The sequence below is a fragment of the Meles meles genome, chromosome 9, assembly GCF_922984935.1.
Source record: "Meles meles chromosome 9, mMelMel3.1 paternal haplotype, whole genome shotgun sequence".
Lineage (NCBI taxonomy): Eukaryota > Metazoa > Chordata > Mammalia > Carnivora > Mustelidae > Meles > Meles meles.
Genome location: NC_060074.1, coordinates 81997792 through 82020989, shown reverse-complemented (window position 1 = coordinate 82020989; position 23198 = coordinate 81997792). Strand labels below are relative to the sequence as shown.

Sequence of the window (23198 nt, the reverse complement as noted above, 5' to 3'; positions counted from 1 at the left end):
ACTGTACTGTGAACAATACAAAACTATCGATTGGCCTCTGAAATATACTGTTATGGGCGCCTGGGTGACTCAGTGGGTTAAGCCGCTGCCTTCGGCTCAGGTCATGATCTCAGGGTCCTGGGATCGAGTCCCGCATCGGGCTCTCTGCTCAGCAGGGAGCCTGCTTCCCTCTCTCTCTCTCTCTCTGCCTGCCTCTCCATCTACTTGTGATCTCTCTCTGTCAAATAAATAAATAAAATCTTAAAAAAAACAAAACAAAACTGCTTTTGAAATATACTGTTATTTTAGAAGATTTAATTTTACATTTTGATTTTCTCATATTAAAATATTTTGCATTCTCTGAGCATATATTGATTGTATTTATGATGGAAGAAACCTAAGGGCAAGATAGGTGAAAGGCCACCTTAAAGAATTGTAGGTATCGGGACGCATGGATGGCTCAGTCAGTTAAGCCGCTGCCTTAGGCTCAGGTCATGATCCCAGGGTCTTGGGATCAAGTCCTGCATTGGGCTCCTTGCTTGGCAGGGAGCCTGCTTCTCTCTCTGCCTCTGCCTGCCACTCTGCCTGCTTGTGCTCTCGAACTCTCTCTCTCTGACAAATAAATAAAATCTTAAAAAAAAAAAAGAATCGTTGGTATCAAAAGTTACCTCCATGACAGCATTTCCCTTCGACTGACTTACTAAAGAAAATTTGGGTTTTCAAAATCACGTATTTGCTGTAAGGTAGTAATACTTTAAATTCAAGAACTGAAAGTCTTCAGCATACTTTTGTTTAAAAAGGCCTTTCACATATATTTAAAAATACACACACACACACAATTTAGGGCCTAAAGTAAAAGGACTAAAGGTAAGGTCTAAAGTAATACAATCATTTGGAAAAGTTTTAGATGGTTTCAAAAGTGAAAAAGAAAAGAATTGCTTGGGCTATAGCTTTAGAAAGATTTAAACTCTACATTATTTTGAAAATATTTCATTATTAAATATTATAATTGGTAACATTTAAAACTTTTCATAAAGAAATAAACAATCTTTCATAGATCAAAATTTTAAAACTCAAGCAGTCTTTTTATATACAAAGTATACTTTCATTGCATATGGGAAATAAACTTGGTTCAAGTTCTACATTTTAAAAGTGTCAATTACAGTACAAGTCATTATCAACTTTGATATTATCATTTGACAAGATTTACAATCATGTTTTCTTAGGTTTTATAACTGAGAAGCACTGCTTTACGCAGATGAAGAAACTAAATTTCAGATTTAAAAATCAAAAAATTTATGAGGCAGAAATGAAACTGCGCCATCACCAGACATGCTCATACTATTATCTTAGTCTAATGCTTTACAATCCATTTTTATTTGCAGATAAAAGAAACAGCACAAATATTTGAAAATGACAAAAAGCTGCTGGCACAAATTTGCCATTTGTAAATTATGTCCATTTAACTGTATCATCCTAATTTTTAGGGAACTCAATGACAAAGACCCTCAGCTGTTTTCTGGTGAATTTGTTTACACTCTTTCATAGTAATCAAATTTCAGCATGTAATATTGTTAATACCATGGATCTCCACAAAAATGGCTAAGTAGTAATTAGTTCTGTAGGTGATCTTTAATTAGGCTGGTATCTATCAATTAGGGAATTACTCTTTCCTATAGCATTATGTATAGTCTCTTTTTAAAGCCAAATTCATAGTTTACTGAATTCATAGTAGTACTGTCAGTATTCTACACAGTCCCATAACCAGTTAAGAGAATCCATTAACTGTCTATACCTCCTGTGCTAACTATAAGAGATCCTCAAACTATAAATTCTAAGAAAATATTCATATAAAAACTTAAAGAAAAAAAGGACTATATTTGGATTTTAATGTATGATGGTCTTTATTTACAACTTTATTGGCAAAAAAGAAGAGGGAAACATTTAAAACAGTTTAACACAGGGCATTGCAGCTGATTCTGTCAGGTTAAAGTAGTTTCTTTTTAAATGTCCATCTAATTGTCCAAAGATATACAATACTGAATCTGCATATGCAGTTTCCTTTATGAAATACAGTGCTCATATTTTAGGCAGTCTTTGAAACACATAAATACAAAGAAAAACACTCATTAAAAACTGTGTTAAATGAAGGGTATTTTAAATTTAAATTTATGTTGTTCTTATAATACATGCCCAATGAAAACCAAAAGCTGGAAAAGCAGTCACACTTCCTACTTGAATGGACAGTTACAACAATCATTTTCTGCAATGACCATTATATTTTCAATTTATCATGAACTACTCTGAACTTACTATGAGATGTAGCCAAAGTCAGAAGACAAGACGTAGGGAGAATATTCCTTTTTTGGAGGAGAGTAAGCCCTCCAGAATCAGCATGGGAAATAAACATCCTGTTGAAGAATTCTAGGTGGAAAAAAATTACTGTAGTCAATTTCAACTCATGCTGAGCTGGCTTAATTTTTTCAGACTTGTCTGGTGTCATTCTTCTAAATCAAGTGTGTTTAATTCTTCTTCTAGTTCATCCAAATCTTCCCCAGTAAAAAGATTTTCATCAACAGGAACAGCATCGATGGCTCCATTTTCCTGTCCCTCCCCTTCGTTGTCCTCTTCCAAATCGCTTCTTTCACCATTTTCAGCCCTACCTCCAGAAGCTTCACTTAATTTGTTTTCTAAAAGTAAACATTGAAATCAGTAAGGCCAAGAAACAAACACTATTCCATTAGCAACTGAGAGTCACAGACTGATACTACATTTTTTTTTCCTTTTTCAATGAAAGCCTTTCCTAAGATTGATTACTCCAACAAGAAATGATCTTTTTCTAAGCCTAATAAAGCTTAAGCTATATACCTAGTGCAAGTATGTTATGCACTATAGACATCTGATTGCTTAATGGTACACATTTGAAAGCAAGATTTATCTCATGTAATTTAGTGTTTCCTATATGACCTAGCAATTAGGTTTTTAAAAAGTCAGCTTCCGGGGCGCCTGGGTGGCTCAGTGGATTAAGCCGCTGCCTTCGGCTCAGGTCATGATCTCAGGGTTCTGGGATCGAGCCCCGCATCCGGCTCTCTGCTCTGCAGGGAGCCTGCTTCCTCCTCTCTCTCTGCCTGCCTCTCTGCCTACTTGTGATCTCTCTCTCTGTCAAATAAATAAATAAAATCTTTAAAAAAAAAAAAATAAAAAAAAAATAAAAAGTCAGCTTCCACATAGTATTTTGAATAAATGACTATGGAATCAAAAAATGTTTATTAGCAGCTACTTAGCTTTTGATTTGGGGTACAGCAGTTAAATCACACTAGTTGTAATGCTGCAAAGAGATGTGAATCCCAAAACATTTCAACTTATCAAATTGTGAAAAAAGAACCTAGGGTTATGCAGCTACTAATATAGGCTAGGAAAGACTGAGAAAACAAAAATGCTGTCTTTTCATGTTCAAAGACACCAATATTTACACAAAGACAATTTTTAATAGCCTTACTTAGATTTTAGCTGTTTTAAACATCTTTGATGTCAAGTCTTGGGGGATTACAGACTCTGAAGTACTTGCAATTTTGCCTACTGTTACCAGCCCTACTTCTAAAAGGAGCAAATTCAGTCTTCAGATTGGCATTAAGACAATAGCCTGACAGCACTCAGATCTCAGGAGGGCAAGCCAGTTTTTCAAGTTACAACTTGCATTCCTTTATTGTAAAAATAAAGGATACACAACCTTTGTCTTGATTAGTATTCTACGTTTTCCTCTCATATTAACCATGCCAGATGTTCACTTTTCTTTCAACTCCTCAGACAAGGCACCATTAGACATAAATTTTATCAACAAGCCTTACTACCCAGCGTTTCCCCCATTCTCACTCTTTTTTTTTTTTTTTTTTTAAAGATTCTATTTATTTATTTGACAGAGAGAGAGAGATCACAAGTAGGCAGAGAGAGGCAGGTAGAGAGACAGGAGGAAGTAGGCTCCCCGCTGAGCAGAGAGCCCCATGCAGGGCTCGATCCCAGGACCCTGAGATCATGACCCGAGCTGAAGGCAGAGGCTTAACCCACTGAGCCACCCAGGCGTGCCCCCAATTCTCACTCTTAACTGAACTTATTACTTATATTTCCAGATCTTGTTTCTGTAACTAATATCCTTTCATCTTCCATTTTTCTTCTCCCAATCTTTTCCCCCTGGTATATAAGCCCTTCCCATGACCATGTCTCCCCCTCAAACAAAATTTGTAAGAGTGATCTGCACTTATTTTTCTCTTCATTCCTCTTATCATTGTAGTCCTGATGAAAACTGGCACCCTAATTCCTACAACTCCTTTCTTACTGCCACTAAAGATTTCCAGTTTAAATCCTACTTAATTTTTCTGAAACTCTTCTTTCTTTTCCTTTGTACTTCTCAAGCTTTCCCTCTTTTGAGTACTCTAACTGATGTTTGCAGTATATTCTACAATGTTCTCCTGTTAAGTATTGTGCCTGGGTGAGTTCACTCACTCTGAGCTACCAACAAAAATTATTTTCAAAGTTTTCCTCCTGTTGACAGTGCCACTTTTGATAATTAAAATATCTCGAAGTCATGAGGTTCCAAACTGATTAGTTACATCTCCAAATTCATTTTTGTCCCCTTCTACTTCCAGTTAATGGCTTCAGTATCCACCTAGCCACCAATTCTACAGCTTCCACGACTCACTATTTCTGTATATAGCCAAACCACACATATTTATGTTACCAGTCTGGTACCTGAGACATCAAAGTTTGCCAGTCTGGTCTAACTGTCCACCCCTGCTATGTTTAATTTTATCTTTTTTTTTTTAAATTTATTTATTTTTTTCAGCGTAACAGTATTCATTGTTTTTGCACAATACCCAGTGCTCCATGCAACACATGCCCTCCCTATTACCCACCACCTGGTTCCCCCAACCTCCCACCCCCGTCCCTTCAAAACCCTCAGGTTGTTTTTCAGAGTCCATAGTCTCACCCCTGCTATGTTTAGACAGCGTTCTAGTTCTTGGAATCTTGGAATACAAAAGTTAGCATACTTACCATCCTTTTCTGAAGTATATGTGCTGAATCTTTCAAGACTGGCTACAGTAATACCTGTCTCATCTACATCTCTTGGGATATACAGGCTTAAATCTATGTCATTTACACTCACAGAATCATCAACCTTTAAAAACATAAAAAAATAAAGTTGTTACTTATGAGAACAGCTTTCATAAATTACTTACCTTTTACCTCTGACATTTATCTTAGTGAAACAAAATTATTACTAATGCCAAGTGAAAACAATAACTGACAACTGCCAAAATTCACTCCTTTTCCTAAACTTCTTGGGGAAAAAAAAGAGCAATGTAATATTTCAACTTTCTTCCTCTCACATACAGAATATGACACTTATTTTCAACTCAAAGACAGAAGTTAAAATTTTATACTATACAAAAAATGAATAATCAGCTATGTTTGCCTGTAACTGAGTGATTTTGTTGTTTCCTGCTCCCTACTCAATTTTCCCCCACTCTGTACTTTTTAGTCTCTGTCCCGTTTTTTTTCCAGTACAAAATATTAAACAAACAAAAAAAAAAAATCATTTTCCTTTTAGGAGAATAAAACACATACTTTTTAGCTAATACATACAAGCATTTAACTCTACCGCAGTCACTGTTCTACTTTCTGTATAAAGAACTGTAATATAATTTTATTAACTCATTTAACTCCCACAAGTAGCCTGCATGCAGGGATTATCATTATCTCTTTATTACAGATCAAGGTAGAGACCTACAGTGTAAATGATTTCCCAGGTTAGGGTCAGGATTTGAACTGAGGCCCGAGTTGATTCTCTTAACCATGCTATTCTATTGTTATTCTCCACTGTTTCTCTCCATCAACATGAGGAGATGAGGTGCCAAAGCTTCTTCTTACCTCATCACCACCTGTTCCTTGGGTGTAACGGGTATCATCTGCCTCCTCATCATCATCATCAACCAGTTCAGGACGAAATTCAAACACCTCACGACCACTAATCTATTCAGATACACAAATATATCAACTCATGGTAAAATTTGAACATTTCTTGGTCATGGATTTCAGACATAAACATGATTAAATTATAATAAATTCTTGCATGACACAGAAATTATAAAATGAAAGAAAAAATAAACAATCTCTTCAGGTGAGTTTGGGACGTACCACTAACGCCTTCCCTGCCTTGAAGTCTGCTTTCCTTCTTTCCATATCTTGCTCAAGTTTATCAATCTTTTCTTGTCTTTTTCTTTTCTTCCATGCAAGAAAAGATTCTAGAGTGATTTTGGTAACATTTGGACCTAGGGCAGAACGCTGCAAAGACAAAAGAGTTGTTTATTTTCCCCCAAATCACCTATAACAATATTTAATAATTTTCTCTTAATGCAATTAAGTTCTTGCCCATGACTGTTAAGACATCAAATTTAGAATAAACAGATTTATTTTCATTTTATATGGCAATGAGTAAAATGAGTGTCCAGAGATACAAACATTTATAAACACAGTAAAATATATTATTCTGAGGTGCATTTCTTTTCGGTACTGAAAGTGAGTAAAACCTGTCATATGAGAAAAGGTTTTAAAATAAGTCAACTGCTGAAAACAAAAAATATCAAAAGTACCATGAAAATATCCAAGTTTCATTTGTCTTCCTCAGGAAAAGAGGGAAAAAACTAGGCAAAAACACCATCTGCTCCTCAGAGCCAATATTCAAGTAATAAATGTATTGAAAAATAATACTTCCTGAACATCTGCCAGCTATTCAGTATTAAATGTTTTCTACACATGCTAACACGCTGATCTCCACAAATAAGCAAACAGAAAGATATGGGAAATTTACCGAGGTTAACAGCTAGTACCTGGTAGAAGTAGGATGCAAACAATCCCAAATATACCAGATTCCAAAGTCTGTATTTTCTATTATAGCATAGTGCCTCATATGAGACACTAAACAATATGTCCATTTAAGAACAAATGTACATAACTTGAAATATACAATCCTAAATCTAGAATTTCCAATAATCTCAACATTTTCTTGTCACTCCCAGGAGCCATATCTACTAACTCAATGGCCCCATCTGCAATCTCATGGAGTAAACCTCTTTTGTGCTGAACCAGAAATGAGGAGCAGAAGATTTTCTTCAATGAGACATATTCCCCTCTACCAACACAGTGAGAGTTTTGACCCAAGGGATGATAAAATATACAACTGGAAAACTGTAGGAACTGTTTTCTTCAATACATATTACTGATTAGTAAAATGGCTAAAAATAAGACATCAGGGGAAACATCTAAAACTTCAAGTTCAATCAGTCTGAATATCATTTTAATGAATATACTAGTACAACAATCTTATAGAATTTATCTGATAAACCAGTGGCATAAAAAATTGTTTCATAATCCTAAAATTAATGTCATGATGGACTAGTGATTATGGTTAGGTTTATATTCTAGACATAAAATAACTAAAGAAAAAAATTAGGCAACTTTGGGAAAAGGTCGTATTTTTTCCCCTTTCATAATAACATGCTATTGCCCCCAAGTGGTAAATATTATAATTTCACGATAAATACTACTTTAGTTTTATAGGAGGAAAAAATTCTAGTTACCTCTCTTTCAATTAGATCTTCTAATGAAATTTCATCTTCTTTCTCTTCTTTTTTTTTATCTTTTTTCAATACAAATCCAGGAGGAAGTGCATGACGATACATGCAAATATCACCACCTCCAGGGCATACCCAAAACCAGCCATATTTATTGTTTTCAATAGCTTCAAGGAAATGCTTGCACACCTATGAGACAATATTATTCACAGTAGCAGCTCAGTGTCGTCCATTTGCAAGGTAAATGCTTAAATATATGGAACAAGTACATTCTTATTCACACCCGTAGGCTATTCACTTTTCAGAACACCCTTGGTACAGAAACGTACACGTAAATCAATCTTAAAATACTTAATACGATGGTAAATTCCCTTTAGAGAAGATCTATATAAAATTTCTATTTTCAACACTGCTCCAAATTCTGAATTACACAAAAGGACATGCCTCAGTTTTAGACTTTGTAAATGTAATCCAACCCTGATTTTTACATAAATGAAAAAAAAAAAAAAAGAATTTGGTTATAAAAAACTAAACCCAATGATTTTGTTTTGATCTTTCCTAAAAACTCATTACATGCAATAGTGATACAAATACTATTTGTATTACCTGAAATTATAGGTAATTTCTCACATCTAAGAAGGGAGAAAGCAAGCAAGGTACAAAAGGAACACAAAGGACAGTGACCTTTGGTGCAGAATACAATTGTATTGAAGCCTCAGGTAATAAACTTTAAAAGAAAGAAGTGAAAATTAACAATATTCTTTTCCTGAAAAAAATACAGCAGATATAAATAAAACTGGTGCTTAGAAATTTTCTAGCATATCAAGGTTTTTCACTTATAACTGCACTATAGGTAAATATGTGGACACAAATGCTGGGTCCGAGAAAAAAGGTACAAATTTTTAAAAGTGCATTTCCTGGAATACTAGAGCCATTACCTATCCAAAACTCATTTTCACCTTCTTGATTTAAGAATCTCATCATTAGAGTAGGTGTTTATCAATTGTCCCTCCATTCACTTTGCACAAGGAAAGAATTCTTGTCTGAATATGTGATCGTGTTCATCCATATCTGAGAGAAAGTAAAATCACCTCAGAAAATGACACTTGAGGACTTTAGTCACATGCTTTCCAAAGGCTACTTTTGAAAAAGAATCTAATTTTGTATGACTTAACACTTGCAAATTCCAACAAAGCTTGATGCACTTTATAAAAAGCTCCAATAATTTAAAAAATAATCCAGTAAAAAATAGCAGCATATACCTTGCCACATAATTCTCCCTAATGATAAATATCACAGCAACTCAATTCAAGAAAAGGACATACTATTTGAGTTTTTGGTTTTTTCTTTTCCGCCTCACCGTGCTTCTTGTTCACTACTTCTTCCAGTTTTTTCTCATCCCAATTATCCATAGTATCTAAATAAAAAGAGATACGAAAACTAAATACTGTAATTTTATCTACTGTTCCCAAAACATACTGCATATCTCCTTAGACAGGAAAGCTGGATGTAAGACTTATAACCTAACACATTTTCTTTAAATGACACCAAAGATAGGAATAAACAGTGCTATGAAATTATTCACCAAAATCCCAAGCAGTTTAGACAAATGAGAAGGTAGTACTGGAAGAAAGGGTGGGACTAATTCAAAAGAAGCAACTGCTTTTTATACATCCTCATTTATTTAACCAAAGGACATAATGCTGTCAACTCAGATTTTGTGAAAAAGAATTTTTTTTTTTTTTTACAAACACAGCCTTCCTAAGAGCAAAATAATCTTCAAGTTCTAAATATCTTAGTAACAACCAAAAGATATTTTTAAGAAAATGTCTTTAAAAAATACCTTTTTCAAGTTCTTCATCTCTTGCATCAATGTAAACACTTCGCTTTTCACACTTTCTCTCCAGAGTCAAGTCATGAGAGAACTTACACTTATCTCCTTTAGTACACTGTCCTTGCTTAAAGAATGCACACACCACGGATTTGGGATCTGCACCTATGTCAAATGGCACAAGGTATTTGTATTACAATCTGCCAGATCACAAATTATAGCTTCTATCTGAGATATAATTACCACTGGTGAACTTGTTATTTTCCATTCACTGATGTGAGAGGAAAATACCACTTATAAGTGATTACTAAGACATTTCTTTAAAGCTCACTCTACACCATTTTTTACCCATTTTTGTTTCTTTTATTCTTACCATTATTCCTTCCATTCTTACTCTTATTTCCAGGGGTGGGAAACCAAACAAACTCATAGGTTATTCCATAGTCACTTGTCTAGTTTCAGTCAATGAGGCAGAGGCAAAGGAGAAATATAAACATACATGGAGATATACTACCAAGAGTTTGGAACTTATAATTTATAGAACCACAGGTTGTCTACCAAAGAACAGATATTATAAATCAACTAGCAGACTGTCTAAATCCTTAATTTTACCTTAAGTGGGGGGCTAGTGGCTGGATTTATAGTTACACAATCACATAGCTGAGCACATATATAGATGAACTATAAGAAAGTCATTGATATAGTTTAATTTTGACAAAGGGAATATCATTTCCATAGCTGACACACTGGCTTATATGAAGAAAATATACATCAAAACAAATGAAAGGTTTTTTAAATTGTAGTTGACTCACAATGTTACATTAGTTTCAGGAGTACAACATAGAGATTTGACCACATAGAGATTTGAAAACATAGAGATATGCCACCCTCACTACAAATGTAGCTGCCATCTGTCACCATGCAATGCTATTATAATTCCACTGACTATACTCCCTCTGCTATACCTTTAATACTCATGACTTCTTCACTCTGTAACTGGAAGCCTATACATCCCACTCCCCTTCATCCTTTTGCCCATCCCAGGCCCCCAACCTCCTCACCTCTGGCAAAGCATCAGTTTATTCTCTGTATTTATGGGTTTGTGCTTTTTGTGTGTGTGTATTCATAAAACAAATCAAGAGGCTTTTAAATATGAATTATATTTGATAAAAATAATACTTCTGACATTTAAAGTTTACCTTTACTTATTTTTTGAGCAGCAACTACGGGTTTGAACAGCTCATTTAGTTCCTGCAATTCTTTCTTCTTGTCATCTTTCTTCAATTTCTTTTCGGCCTCACTTTGTGCTACCTAAAATATTCCCAGGAATAATATGAAAATTTGGTTTCATATAATAAAACTGTTCTCATTATACAATAGTACATAGAGCATCACTAACAAACATTTGCACCTTTATGTATATATAGTCCATACCTCTTAGTATCAGTGTTACAACGGCCTTTAAGTATATATTAAATCGTGTGGTTAAACTATTAAATGAAACTGCGAAATCTTGTATCAGTTGACTTAAAAAAATTTATAAATGGTACCATGCCAAGTAAAAAGCATATTCAAAAGCTTACAGCAATAAGCATTTATTAAGCATTTGCTACATGCCCAGCACTTTTAGTAAATGGTTCTCACCTGGGATTTTCTTCTTATGACAACCACCCACTTCCCAGAAACATGAGGGTGCCTTTTGAAGATCAGAAATGCAAACATCCGGAAATGCGCAGTCCCAGACAATAAAGAACTGTACCACCCAAAATACCTATTCCCCTTGTGGAAAATCACTGAGCTAGGTCAATGTGGGAGATAAAACAAAACAAATATGACATATGACATAGTTCCAGGCACACGATTTACATACCTAATATGATTAGAGGATTCATCCAAACATTTATATGTCAGGTCCTATGTTAGATGACAGGGAATACAAAGATGAAAAGATAAAGATGCTTATTTAAAGAAGCTCAGACTCTAGTGGGAAGACAGACATGTCAACAACTGTAATATAATACATGGTTCTCTGAGAACAAGGAACGCCTATATGCCTATGAAAATTAGACTGAGCTAATACTTTACGGATGAATTTTTCTGATGGGTAAGAAAAGGAATGCAGAGAGCCAGCCAATGCAAAGATAGAGGCACAAGAAGGAACACAGTATGAGAAACATCAATGAAAAGTTTGGACTGCATCAGTAGGTGACAGGTAAAACTCCATGGCTTAAAGGAAGTCAATGACACAATCAGACTGTATTTTATAAAGACCACAATGGCAACTGTGTGAAAAGTGGACTAGAAGGAGCCCAAGAACAGCAAGGAAAATGAAGAGGCTAATGCAACTGCTGTAGGCAAGAAAACACAAGAGCTTAAAGTAGGCATTAGTAGCAAGGTTGGAGAAAAGAGGTGAGAACTCTTAAGGAGGTAGAACTGACAGTACGAAGTGACTGACTAGAAATGAAGTAGAAAAGAGAGGGTGGGGTCTAGGACTATCACATGTATGGTTAGTGCTGTTAAACAAGACAGGGTATACAGGAGTAACAGGTTTCAGGGCAGAAGGTGGAGATGAACTCAGTTTTAGACATACTGAGTATGAGATGCTTACAGAGCAACTGAATAGAGCTACTGAGAAGGCAAGTGGACAAGGATCTTGATACCTGGGGAGAGAGCCTGATTTGAAATAAAGATTTTAGAAACAGCTTATAGATAATAATTGATTAAAACTTTGAGTATGTATGAGATTACTCAAGAATAGCATAAAGAAGTGATTAAAAAAAAAAGTGACAAGAGCAGAGGACAGTTCCCTGAAGAATACCAATATTAAATGAGCCAACACAACTTTAAAAAGCCCATAAAAGGGTCCAAGAAACATCAAAGATACAGGTGGAAATCCAGCACAAAAAAAGTACTTAAGGAAGGAGAAATTTTAGGAAGGCAATGGTCAAATGCTATAAGGTTAAAGACATCCCAAATCCTAACTTTGATCATATGGTAGATGTGTTCAAATGGAAAAATTGGAAAACATTTAAAAAAAAATTTTAAGTCATTTTATCTATAATAAAACTATCGTTTGCTCATGAGGTTCATCTCAAACATTTATGGACCCAGAGCAAGGATACATTGGAAGCCCATAAACCATTTCTGTGAATATTTATAAGTTAGAAATCAAACTAATGCTAAATAAAATGGTTTGTACCCCTACTTGACAAATATACCTTACAACCTGGAAGGACGGGTTCAAATTTAAAATGTCCAGGTTCCATGGAGTTCTACACTGGAGCACGGCAGTAAAACAAGAGTCAACTTCTGGCTCTTCGTCTTCCCACACAGAGTTTCATCCCACCATGTGTGTGCATGAAGGTGGAAGGTGTGGGGAAGGACATGGTATGGATTCAGATCTGTCCATACTCCCAGCACATACCCTTCTTTTTTTGTGTATGCGCTGCTGGAGTGAACACACAACTTTCCTTCTGAGTACTTCAGGCATATTGGCAGTATAGTATGCTCTAAGTATAGGCAACATGACCTTTGTAGGCCCTCAAGTATTGTGGAGAGGGATGGTATAAACTCCCTTAACCTCACTGACTCCTTGCCTGTGGGAGAGCTATGTCTAGAGGAGACATAGAGTAGGGTCATCCTCTACACTACAGGGCCTACAGTGGGGTACCTACTGCCTGGCTCTAACAGCAAGACTGCTGCTTATTTTGCAGATAAAAGTCCAAGTACCTAAGAAATTATCAAAAATTATAATACTGAAAGTACCATCAATCCTAACCATCACCAGCACCACTGAAAATTTCAGGCTTTCTCAGGTCTATAAAATATAAAATTACCTGTCAATATACTTCCTACTAGAAGAAAAAATAGGGAGAGGAGAACAGGACTGAAAAAAGGAATAAGGGAAGAAAAGTAAATTCTTTCCACACACCTATATTCACCAGAAGATTCATATTATCTTCTCATTTAACCACCGCAAGTACCTTACAAGGGTAACTATCCTTCCACTGTACGGATAAGTGTCACTAAAATTTAAGTTAATGAAACAAATAAGATGACTCCAAGATCTAAGCATACACTTTTCTTAAATTAGCAGCATGAAAGATCAATAGTTTTTGGCTCTAGAATCAAGCTGGGTATAAGAAAAGAAAAATGCTCAATGCACTAATCTGCAGACAATATATGTGAGAGAAATTTGTTTCAGACTGCAGTCACAAACATATATTCTGATATTCTCAGATGAAAAAAAGTATTTCCAAAAGTTAAGGATAGAGCGGCAAAAAGAGTACTTTTTAAAATAAAGATCATGTCTGTAAAATTTTAAACTCAAGAAAGTGAAAGATTTAAAGAACATGAAGAAAAGGAGCTAACTTTTTTGAACATGTTGTCAATAGATAAAATGATTTCAAAATTCATATGGAAGAATAAATGCCTAAGAATAGCCAAGAAAAATACAAAAGAAGTAACATTTGGGGGAAATCAGCTCCTTTAAGAGCTAACAGAACAGGGGCACCTGGGTGGCTCAGTGGGTAAAGCCTCTGCCTTCAGCTCAGGTCATGATCTCAGGGTCCTGGGATCAAGCCCTGCATTGGGTTCTCTGCTTGGCACGGAGCCTGCTTCCCCCTCTCTCTCTGCCTGTCTCTCTGCCTACTTGTGATCTCTGTCTGTCAAATAAATAAATAAAATCTTAAAAAAAAAAAGGTAACAGAACATGTTACTAAGCCACTATAATAAAAATCAATGGGATACTGGTTTAGGGACAGACAATAAACAGAAGAGAAAAGAGAATCCAGGAATAGATACTAATAAACTTGAGACTTTACTATATGTCAACAATAGTATTTCAATTTGGTGGCATAAATGACGCTTGTGTAAGTGGCTATTTATTTGAAAGAAAATTAACTTACTGACATATAAAATAAATTTATCACAAATTATAGACTGTAAAAATAAAATAGAAATCTAGGAAAAACACACATAATCCAGTGGTACAAGAGACTTTTAACTGTATTTTTAAAAAGCTAGACATACCTGACAATACAAAAAATAAAAATTATTGTACAGCAAATGAAACAGAAACATCATAAATTATCTGTAATGCAGACAAAGGTGTCTCTCATAAATTTGACAAGGAAAAGACAACCAGAAAAGCAAAGGATATGAATACACAAGTCAGAGAAGTATAAACCCAGACAGTCAACAACCATTTGAAAAGGTACTCAAAACAGAACAACAATAAAATAAACCAAATGATACTCAAACTCACTAGTAGTGAGGGAAACAAAGCAAAGAATGAGGTCTCAATTTATACTTACCAGATTGGAAAACATTAAAAAGAACGTTAGTACCTACAACTCATGCACTGCAAATGAAAATGTGAAGGATTACATTCGCCACAGAAACTAATCTCATCTATTAAAATTAGATATCTGGGGCACCTGGGTGGCTCAGTTGGTTAACCATCAGATTCTTGATTTCCACTCATATAATGATCTCAGAGTCATGAGATCGAGGCCTGCATTAGTTCTGAGCTAATTGGGATTCTCCCCTCCCCACCCAGCTGGCACTCTCACACTCTCTTCAAAAAACAAACAAACAAAAAAAGAAGTCCATTTCCCTTGATCTAGAAATGTGTCACAAAAAAGCACAAATGCCTGTAAGAACACACGTACACAGACATTTCTCATAGAATTATTCTAATGTCAAAAAGCTAGAAACAAAGTGATCACTTATAGTGAAATGGATGTATACAGTACACCCATATTGTAGAACAGTATGAAGCCATCAGAAGAAATTAGAGCTATATCAAAATGGCTTAGAGAAATATCTAAGACATACTGCTGAGTAACAAAAGGCAAGATGCAGAAAAGTTTTAGAGTAGGATTCCATTTTAAAATAAATTACCATTCCAAATACGTCTATCTGTAACAGATGCCTTATTACATCCATATGAAGAAAATGCAGAAATTTTAAGTTATTTACCTGACGTGGATTTTGTTGACCAAACTTAACCTGATGAGTGACAGCCTTAATAAACTTCTGTTGCTTTGCTCCTTTCTTATTCTTTAGACCAAAAGTTTTGTCCTGAATGAAAAAGAGTACAGAAATATCTTAGCAATTTATATTAATTTCTCATCTATTTTTTTTTCCAGTCAGATCTAAAAATCACTCTTTCATTTATGCACTGGTAAGAAAACTTTACTTTAGTATGCTATATAAACATGCAAAACACTAAAACATCAAGTCGACCCAGGATTCTTCACAATTCAATATATACTTAAAACTATCGTTATTAAACCTGTTACTCTAGGATGCTTTTTCCAAAGTGTGTTTCAGCATATAAATTCTACAGGATGTGCAGTGTTGGAATATAGGACAAGATGACCTACAGTCAAGAAAGTTTAGGAAAATGCTTGCCTAACAATGTTTTTAATTCTTAAACGTAAGCTATCTTAGAGCCTTTACCAGAAGGGATGTAGTATGTAGCGATTCTGAATCTTTTTTTAACTTCAGAATGCAGTCTTTTCAGAGTACCCTAAGGGATTATGTACAACCGAACACATTTTAGGAATACTGCATAAGTATTATGTACTCCACTTTTTTTTTGTTTGCTTTTTTGTAAGAGAATTATCTTCTCAAAACAATTTAAAAATTTAAGATTTATTTATAAGGGTGCCTGAGTGGCTTATTCGGTTGAGCTCTGTTCTTCTACTGAGCCAGTTACCAACGTTATCCATACACTATCAATCTTTGTAGACTGAGGTTTAAACAGATATTTAACTTCATCCTTTTTAAAAATTTATTTACTTTTTAAAGTAAGCTTCATGCCCAATATGCAGGTTGAACTCATGACCTCATGATCAAGAGTTCCATGCTCAGGGAACCTGGGAGGCTCAGCTGGTTAAGCATTGGCCTTTGGCTCTGGTCATGATACTAGGGTTCTGGGATCAAGTCCCATTTGGGGGGGGGGGGGGTCCTTGCTCAGTGGGGAGCCTACTGCTTCCCCTGCTTGTCTGCTTGTTCTCTCTGACAAATAAAATCTGGAAAAAAAAAAAAGTTGCATGCTCTACCAACTGAATTGACTAGCTGACCCTAGATGTTTAATTTTAAAATGGGAGTTTGCATCTTTTTCATTCTCTTGTTTGTGGGTAGGTCTGAGAAAGGATGAGCAGGTAAAAAGGTCTATACTATTGAAAGGAACGTGAGACCCTCTGAAAATAATCAGTCTGAAATAAACTGACAATTTTAAAGCCTTCATTTTGGTATTATTCTGAGGGAAGGGACAAAGTAATAGGAAGTATTACAGCTGCAGAATACCTATGTGGACATGTTGGAAATGAAAAACAGTACTGATATGATTAGTATTGGAAAATATTCAGCACGACGTAACTTTACAGAATCTCAAAATCAGTAAAACAGATCTTTCAGTTTTCTTAACATTTGCCAAGCTGAAGATAGTTCAGCTCTAGAAGGTGCTCATTAAGAAGTATCTTTTTATTCATTCACATCTACATCCATCCATATACCAAAATTTCACTTTCCCCTACTTAAATTTCTCTCGTTTTAATATCCCATCGTATTTCAAAATTCTACATCAATTTTCTATAATTTACGCATGTAAAAAAAGTAGGACATACAAACATGCTGAACTTTTTTTTAGGGCTGGTATCCCCCCCTTTTAAAAAAATATATATTTATTATTTGACAGAGAGAGGGATCACAATTAGGCACAGGGGCAGGCAGAGAGAGGGGGAAAGCAGGCTCCCCGCTGGGCAGGGAGCCCAATGTGGGGCTCGATCCCAGGACTCTGAGATCATGACCTGAGCTGAAGGCAGAGGCTTAACCCACTGAGCCACCCAGGTGCCCTTGGTGTCCCTTGTTTTTATAGGTAAGAGAGTTCAACATTCAATTCAGTAAGAAGAAAAGATAGTCAAGTATAACGTGATATATGAAAAGAAATGAGCACATGCAGCAACCGGGTATGAAATGACAATTTCCTTTTACAAAAAGTGAGTTCTCTTGGGAGGTAGGGGAGATGGAAAATCCTAGATAAAAATATCAAGATCAAAGTGCAACTGCATCTACATAAGGCCTGCCAGAGAAGAGCGTAACTAGGGTTCAAACCATGCCCCATATGTTAACCACAAAACTACTGAATAAACAAGGCCAAACAGCAAGACAGATACTAACATATGAAGATTTAGGAAAGAAAAAAGTGCTCTAAGCGGACTTGCCTAGTTAGAAAAAAATATTCATGACAACAGTTTCTGATAGAAGTATACAAGCTCCAGATCCCAGAAGAAAAACAATTTTTCAGGTTTAATTACACCGCTTTAGCACATAATTAACCAGCCTAAAAGAGATAATGAATGAGTTGTGTTTTTAAAGTCTTTAATTAGGTTAGAGCTCAGAAATCATTTTTTCACAGAGACAGGGGACACATCTAATCAGCATTCATGAAACCTAAAGTCAACATATATTTTATTGAATCCTGTTAACAATCTTATGTTATATTGAAGCTGAGAACTGTTCAACAATTCTTCTGAAGTCAGACTGTATAGTGTAACGATTTAAGAGTATAAGCTCGAACCAGGCTGCAAAAGTTCTAAGCTCAAACAAAACTGAGCAAATTACCTTCTTTGCCACAGTTTTCTTATTTATAAAGTGGGTCTCACTCTAACCTTTTAGGGCTGTTGTGGAAGTTAAAAGATTTACTACAGGGGCGCCTGGGTAGCTCAGTGGGTTGAGGCCTCTGCCTTTGGCCCAGGTCATGATCCCAGGTCCTGAGATCGAGCCCTGCATCGGGCTCTCTGCTTGGCAGGGAGCCTGCTTCCTCCTCCTCCTCCTCCTCTCTCTCTCTCTCTGCCTACTTGCGATCTCTCTCTGTCAAATAAATAAATAAAATTAAAAAAAAAAAAAAGATTTACTACAAAGTAGTGGAGCACACTGGTTAACAGTAGGGGGTCTGCAGCCACACTTTCTGGGTTTGAATCATAGTTCTGCCAATGGCCAATTTAGTAACCTTGGGCAAGTTATTTAATCCCTGTACCTGTTTCCTCAATTATAAAAAGGGTGATAAAACTTATCTCACTGAGAGAATTAAAAAAGCTGTATAAATTTATCACTTGTACGTGGCTTGTCTTCTCTCCTTTCCCCAACACACTGATAATTGTGTCTGGCTCACTAAGTGTTAACTATTAAGTGACACAGATGACATTTGAACCAAGGCATATTTGACTCCAAGCAAAGTCTTTGTTCTTTCCACCATGAAAAACTATTTTCCAGAGAAACCTAGTTAGGTTACTGTGCAGGTTGGTACACAAAATGCTTTCTGAATACCACATTGTTGATGTGGGATACTACCACCACCTATTGAAAACAGGATGATTTATAATCTGGAATACTTCAAAAGGGCTTTCTCCCTTTTTCTTGAATTTAGGACACTTATGTGAAGATTAAACTGGACTTTTTGCAGGTGGGGAGTATGAGACAGGAAGACTGGAAGTTACAATTGAACCCAAATCGTGCTTAAAATAAAACTGGGAGGGGTGTCTGGGTGCCTCAGTTGGTTAAGCAACTGCCTTGTGCTCAGGTCAGGATCCTGGAGTCTGGCATTGGGCTCCCCACTGAGTAGGGGGCCTGCTTTTCCCTTTGACCCTCCACTTCCCATGCTTTCTCTCTCTAATCTTAAAAAAAAAAAAATCTCTTATTTAAAAGAAATAAAAAATAAAAAATAAACTTGGAAATAGTAGTCCTCATTGGATCAATATGGTCCCAAAGTTTAGGTTATAAGGAAGGAACAGTGTATGTGTATGTTTTGGATGTGCAAAACTGAATACAAAGCAGTTTAGAAAACACGTTTTTTTGGGGTTTTTTTTTTTTAGGATGGCTCCCTGAAGCTCCAGGAGCCTTAACATTCAATGAACTCCAGAATTCACTTAAAACTGACCCTTTCTTCCCCCTGCCATTCCATTAAGTAATCATGCTTTTTTTACAGCCAGCCTCCACTCCTTAAATAAGATGTGTGAAAACAAGGGGGAAGGGTTGGTAAAGCAGGACAACACTGAATAGTACTCCAAGACAACTAGAGACAACCTTTTGGGACACTAGGGTAAGCAGAAGCAAGCACTGTTTTATTTCGATAGTCATTGTCTGCCTCCCCCACCCGCCACATGCACGGTCTAATGTATTTTTGTTCTCCATTCATGAAATGGATATTCTACAGATGGTTAATCTAACTTCAAATAATCAACAACTGACCTCGACTAAAGTTTTTCCATTGGCAACCAATCATTTCTTTCTCCATCCTTTACACATCTGGATATTATCTCTTTAGGTGTCTTACTACCACTTTCTTGCTGCTACAAGTCCTTAGCTGGACACTTTATTTGCATGCCCTACAACCCAAGGATCCTTTCTCTTTCCATTATCAAATCTACATCTCAAAGTTGACTTCAGTTTATTAAATGTTAGCTCTAAGAAAGCAAATAGTATATGCCATTTGCGATAACTGCATAAATGTCTAACAGAACCATAACATATTTTAATATACTCATTTCAGAAAGAAAATACCTATTAATGCAAATCAATTAATACATTCTGGAAGCTTCTTTTTTTTAATATTTTTATTTATTTGACAGAGAGAAATCACAACTAGGCAGAGAGGCAGGCAGAGAGAGAGGAGGAAGCAGGCTCCCCGCAGAGCAGAGAGCTAGATGCGGGGCTCGATCCCAGGACCCTGAGATCATGACCCGAGCCGAAGGCAGAGGCTTTAACCCACTGAGCCACCCAGGCGCCCCTACATTTTGGAAGGTTCTAAAGAGAAAAAGAAAAAAATGTAGGCAACAGAAGGAAATTATTTCAGGTGATAGAAAGTAAACCCTATACAGACGGCACAGGCCAGACTGATTATTTTCACCTACTAGTTCTTTTTTAAATAGTAAATAATAGCAGCTGCCATTTATTATCTATATGTCAAGTATTTTACAAATGTCATTTCATTTAAACCACAGCTCTATAATACAGGAATTAGTTCCATTTTGCTGATAAGTACAACAGTCTTTGCTCCCAGCTCCTCAATCAATTTTCATCCTTAACCCATACACTAGCCATCAGGATATGCTAGGGTTTGGGGGAAGTTAAAAAAAAAAAAAAAAAAAAAAAGGTCATCTATAATATTTAACAAAGAGGACTATACTGTTTCCTAACCAGGCTGAGTAACGGAATTTTCTACGTATATCTCATTTCACAACAAATGATAACCTTAACACTAAATTCACAATATTGTTGTACCTCTCCACTGGTAGCAAATATCCATGCAGTACACTTGAGTCTACAAAACCTTACTACCATTAAGGAAAAAAAAAAAAATGCCCACCATATATGATAAATGGGGGGGGAGGGGAGGGCCAACATCATCACTGTTAGGGTATTTTTGGTTAAAAAATGCAGCTGTCTTATTTTGTATTTTTCTTTGGCTAAGTTTTCATTAATGAAACTAAGGTTGCTTTCTCCTTACCTAAAGAATAACTGTGTAAAAGATGAATGTACCCATTATATACCTACACTTTTGGTTGATAAACAGTACATAACTTTCATGTAAAACTCCTTAAAACAAAACTACTACTCCTGCCAATTTAAAATAAAATCACTGCATACAGTTAAAAGTTCAATAATGCAGGAGGTATACTTAGTCAGGTAATATTCAATTTCATGTCTATAAGGAAAATTTGCTTTGTATCATGTTAATTCAATCTTAGTAAAGGAAACTGACAAGTATAATGTGATCCCTAAAATGTCAAAACAGGGGTACATGTCCCTGGTTTATATAGTACTGAGTGCTATGAGATCACCATTTCCAGAGATCTAAAGTGCCAGTGTCCAGATTGTTCAAAAAGGTGACAGGAGACATATGTGTGAAGAAGATAGTCATTGCTTTTAAAGTTCTGGCTGTCTGCTTCATCACAGTTCTAAACAGAACAAATTAGCAATAAGAATACAGGTTGGGAGGGTGCACCTGAGTGGCTCAGTCAATTCAGCTTCTCACTCTTGACCTCAGCTCAGGCCATGATTTCAGGGTCATGAATTCAAGCCCTAAGGTGGGCTCCATAAAAAAGAAAAAAAAATAGAGAAAAAAAGAATACAGGTTCTGCTTCAGAGCTGGAACTCAGCAAAGATTACTAGAATTCTTTTCTTTTTTTTTTTTAATTTTAAGATTACTAGAATTCTTTACAAGCATGTTAAACCAGCACAATTTAAAAATTATGTAAAAATTGACAAAGACAAGTTCCAATAAGGTTTATATTTTGAAGCCCTGAGGGTTTTCACTGCTGTTTTTCAAGGCTATAAGTAGCAAATATTAAAAACAGTAATCATTTAGGTATGCCTGGGTGGCTCAGTTGGTTAAGCGTCTGCCTTCTGCTCAGGTCATGATCCCAGAGTCCTGGGATTGAGTCCCGCATGGGCTACTTGCTCAGTGGGGAACCTGCTTCTCCCTCTGTCTGCCGCTCCTCCTGCTTGAGTGTTCTCTCTCTTGACAAATAAATAAAACCTTTGAAAAACAAATAAAACCAGTAATCATTTATAAATAAACTCATTTCAAAACAACCAACGTGCGTTTTGGTCTAGTTCTGATAAAAAGTAACAATTCCACAAAGGGTGTCCATTACTCAGGCATACCATAAGCAGGAAAATGGTCATGGGTTTTTCCAATTATATCCAAAGAACACGAAGAACTGTTTAAAAGTTCTCAGGAAACTCAGTGGTAGTCATTAGAAGGCAAATATAAAACATTCAAGAACGTCAATAATGTTCCTCGGCCATAAAGAGCTGTGACTCAGGGCACTAATTGAATAAATGCGTGTGTATACACACATATGTATGTGCATCTACATATCTGTGAATGCATAACAAATTCAGGTACGGCACTTAATACAGCTAGTGACACTAAACAATCTCTTTTAAAGCAGAGCCGATATAATTCACAATGTATATGTATAGAGCCATGTACAAAACGGTGAGCTGCGACCTTAATTAAAGAAACCACCACTCCATGAAACTTGTAATAGATCTAAAAAGCCACGAAGTGGTAATTTGTTAGCTCGAAACTACTACCACTCCTAAGTGATAGGTAAAATTGGAACACAAAGGCTCCTCACGAGCCGACCCCCTCAGAAAAAGTCTGATCCGAGCCCATTCAGTGTACTTTCCAAAACACCAGGCTAGAAACGTCTTCAATTTTAAGTACTAGCGAAGGTCAAAACCCTGAAACGGGTAGGGGAGAGGGGTGCCCTTTCGGACCTGGGTCGGTGAAGGCGGGCGCGTGGGCAGAGAAGCAAAGGCTGGGTGCGGGGGCGCCAACAGCGTCACTATAGCGATGAGAGGTAGGGAGCGTCATCATGGGGCTGGGGAAGGGGCAGTGGGCCACAGAGCCAGAGGGGTACACGTCGTCCCGGAAGACGCGAGAAGCTGTGGAGCGGGGAACCTGGAGGCTGCTTCCCTGAGGGCTCACAGCATGAGTGGGGGAGGGGGTAGGTACTCACTTCAATAATCTTCTCCTTCTTTTTCTGCTCCGCCTTTTTGCTGCCCCCGGCCTGAGCCTGTTTCTTGGGGGGCATTGCGGAGACAGGTGGCACCGGCCAGACTTAAGCGCAGCTGGACACCGTCAGGGGATCTGGCCCCGCGGCAGGAGGAAGAGGACACGGGCCTCCTTCGCCGCCGCACCGCACGGAAAGCAAGACGCTCACTCGCCGCCGAAATGC

The 23198-nt window shown here is 36.6% G+C and overlaps 1 protein-coding gene across 1 annotated transcript; it reads right to left on the bottom strand.

The window, feature by feature from the left end:
* Positions 1-1858: 1858 nt before the first annotated feature.
* On the bottom strand, positions 1859-23195 carry ZC3H15 (zinc finger CCCH-type containing 15). The gene is made up of 10 exons (XM_046019546.1): positions 22980-23195; positions 15421-15522; positions 10638-10749; positions 9451-9603; positions 8933-9024; positions 7614-7796; positions 6172-6318; positions 5905-6006; positions 5029-5152; positions 1859-2669 (listed from the first exon to the last, which is right to left on the bottom strand). Exons 1-10 carry the CDS (start codon positions 23052-23054, stop codon positions 2479-2481), a joined length of 1281 nt encoding a protein of 426 aa, XP_045875502.1. The 5' UTR covers positions 23055-23195; the 3' UTR covers positions 1859-2478.
* Positions 23196-23198: the final 3 nt, after the last annotated feature.

Bases quoted from the DNA above. Each gene is read 5' to 3' on its own strand.
- ZC3H15 (XM_046019546.1), bottom strand. From the start codon at position 23,054: ATGCCCCCCAAGAAACAGGCTCAGGCCGGGGGCAGCAAAAAGGCGGAG. The intron at 7,797-8,932 runs GTATGTCCTTTT...ATTGTCTCATAG, and splicing joins AAAAACCAAAAACTCAAATA to GTGTGCAAGCATTTCCTTGA. The intron at 6,007-6,171 runs GTACGTCCCAAA...GTATCTGAATAG, and splicing joins AGGCAGGGAAGGCGTTAGTG to ATTAGTGGTCGTGAGGTGTT.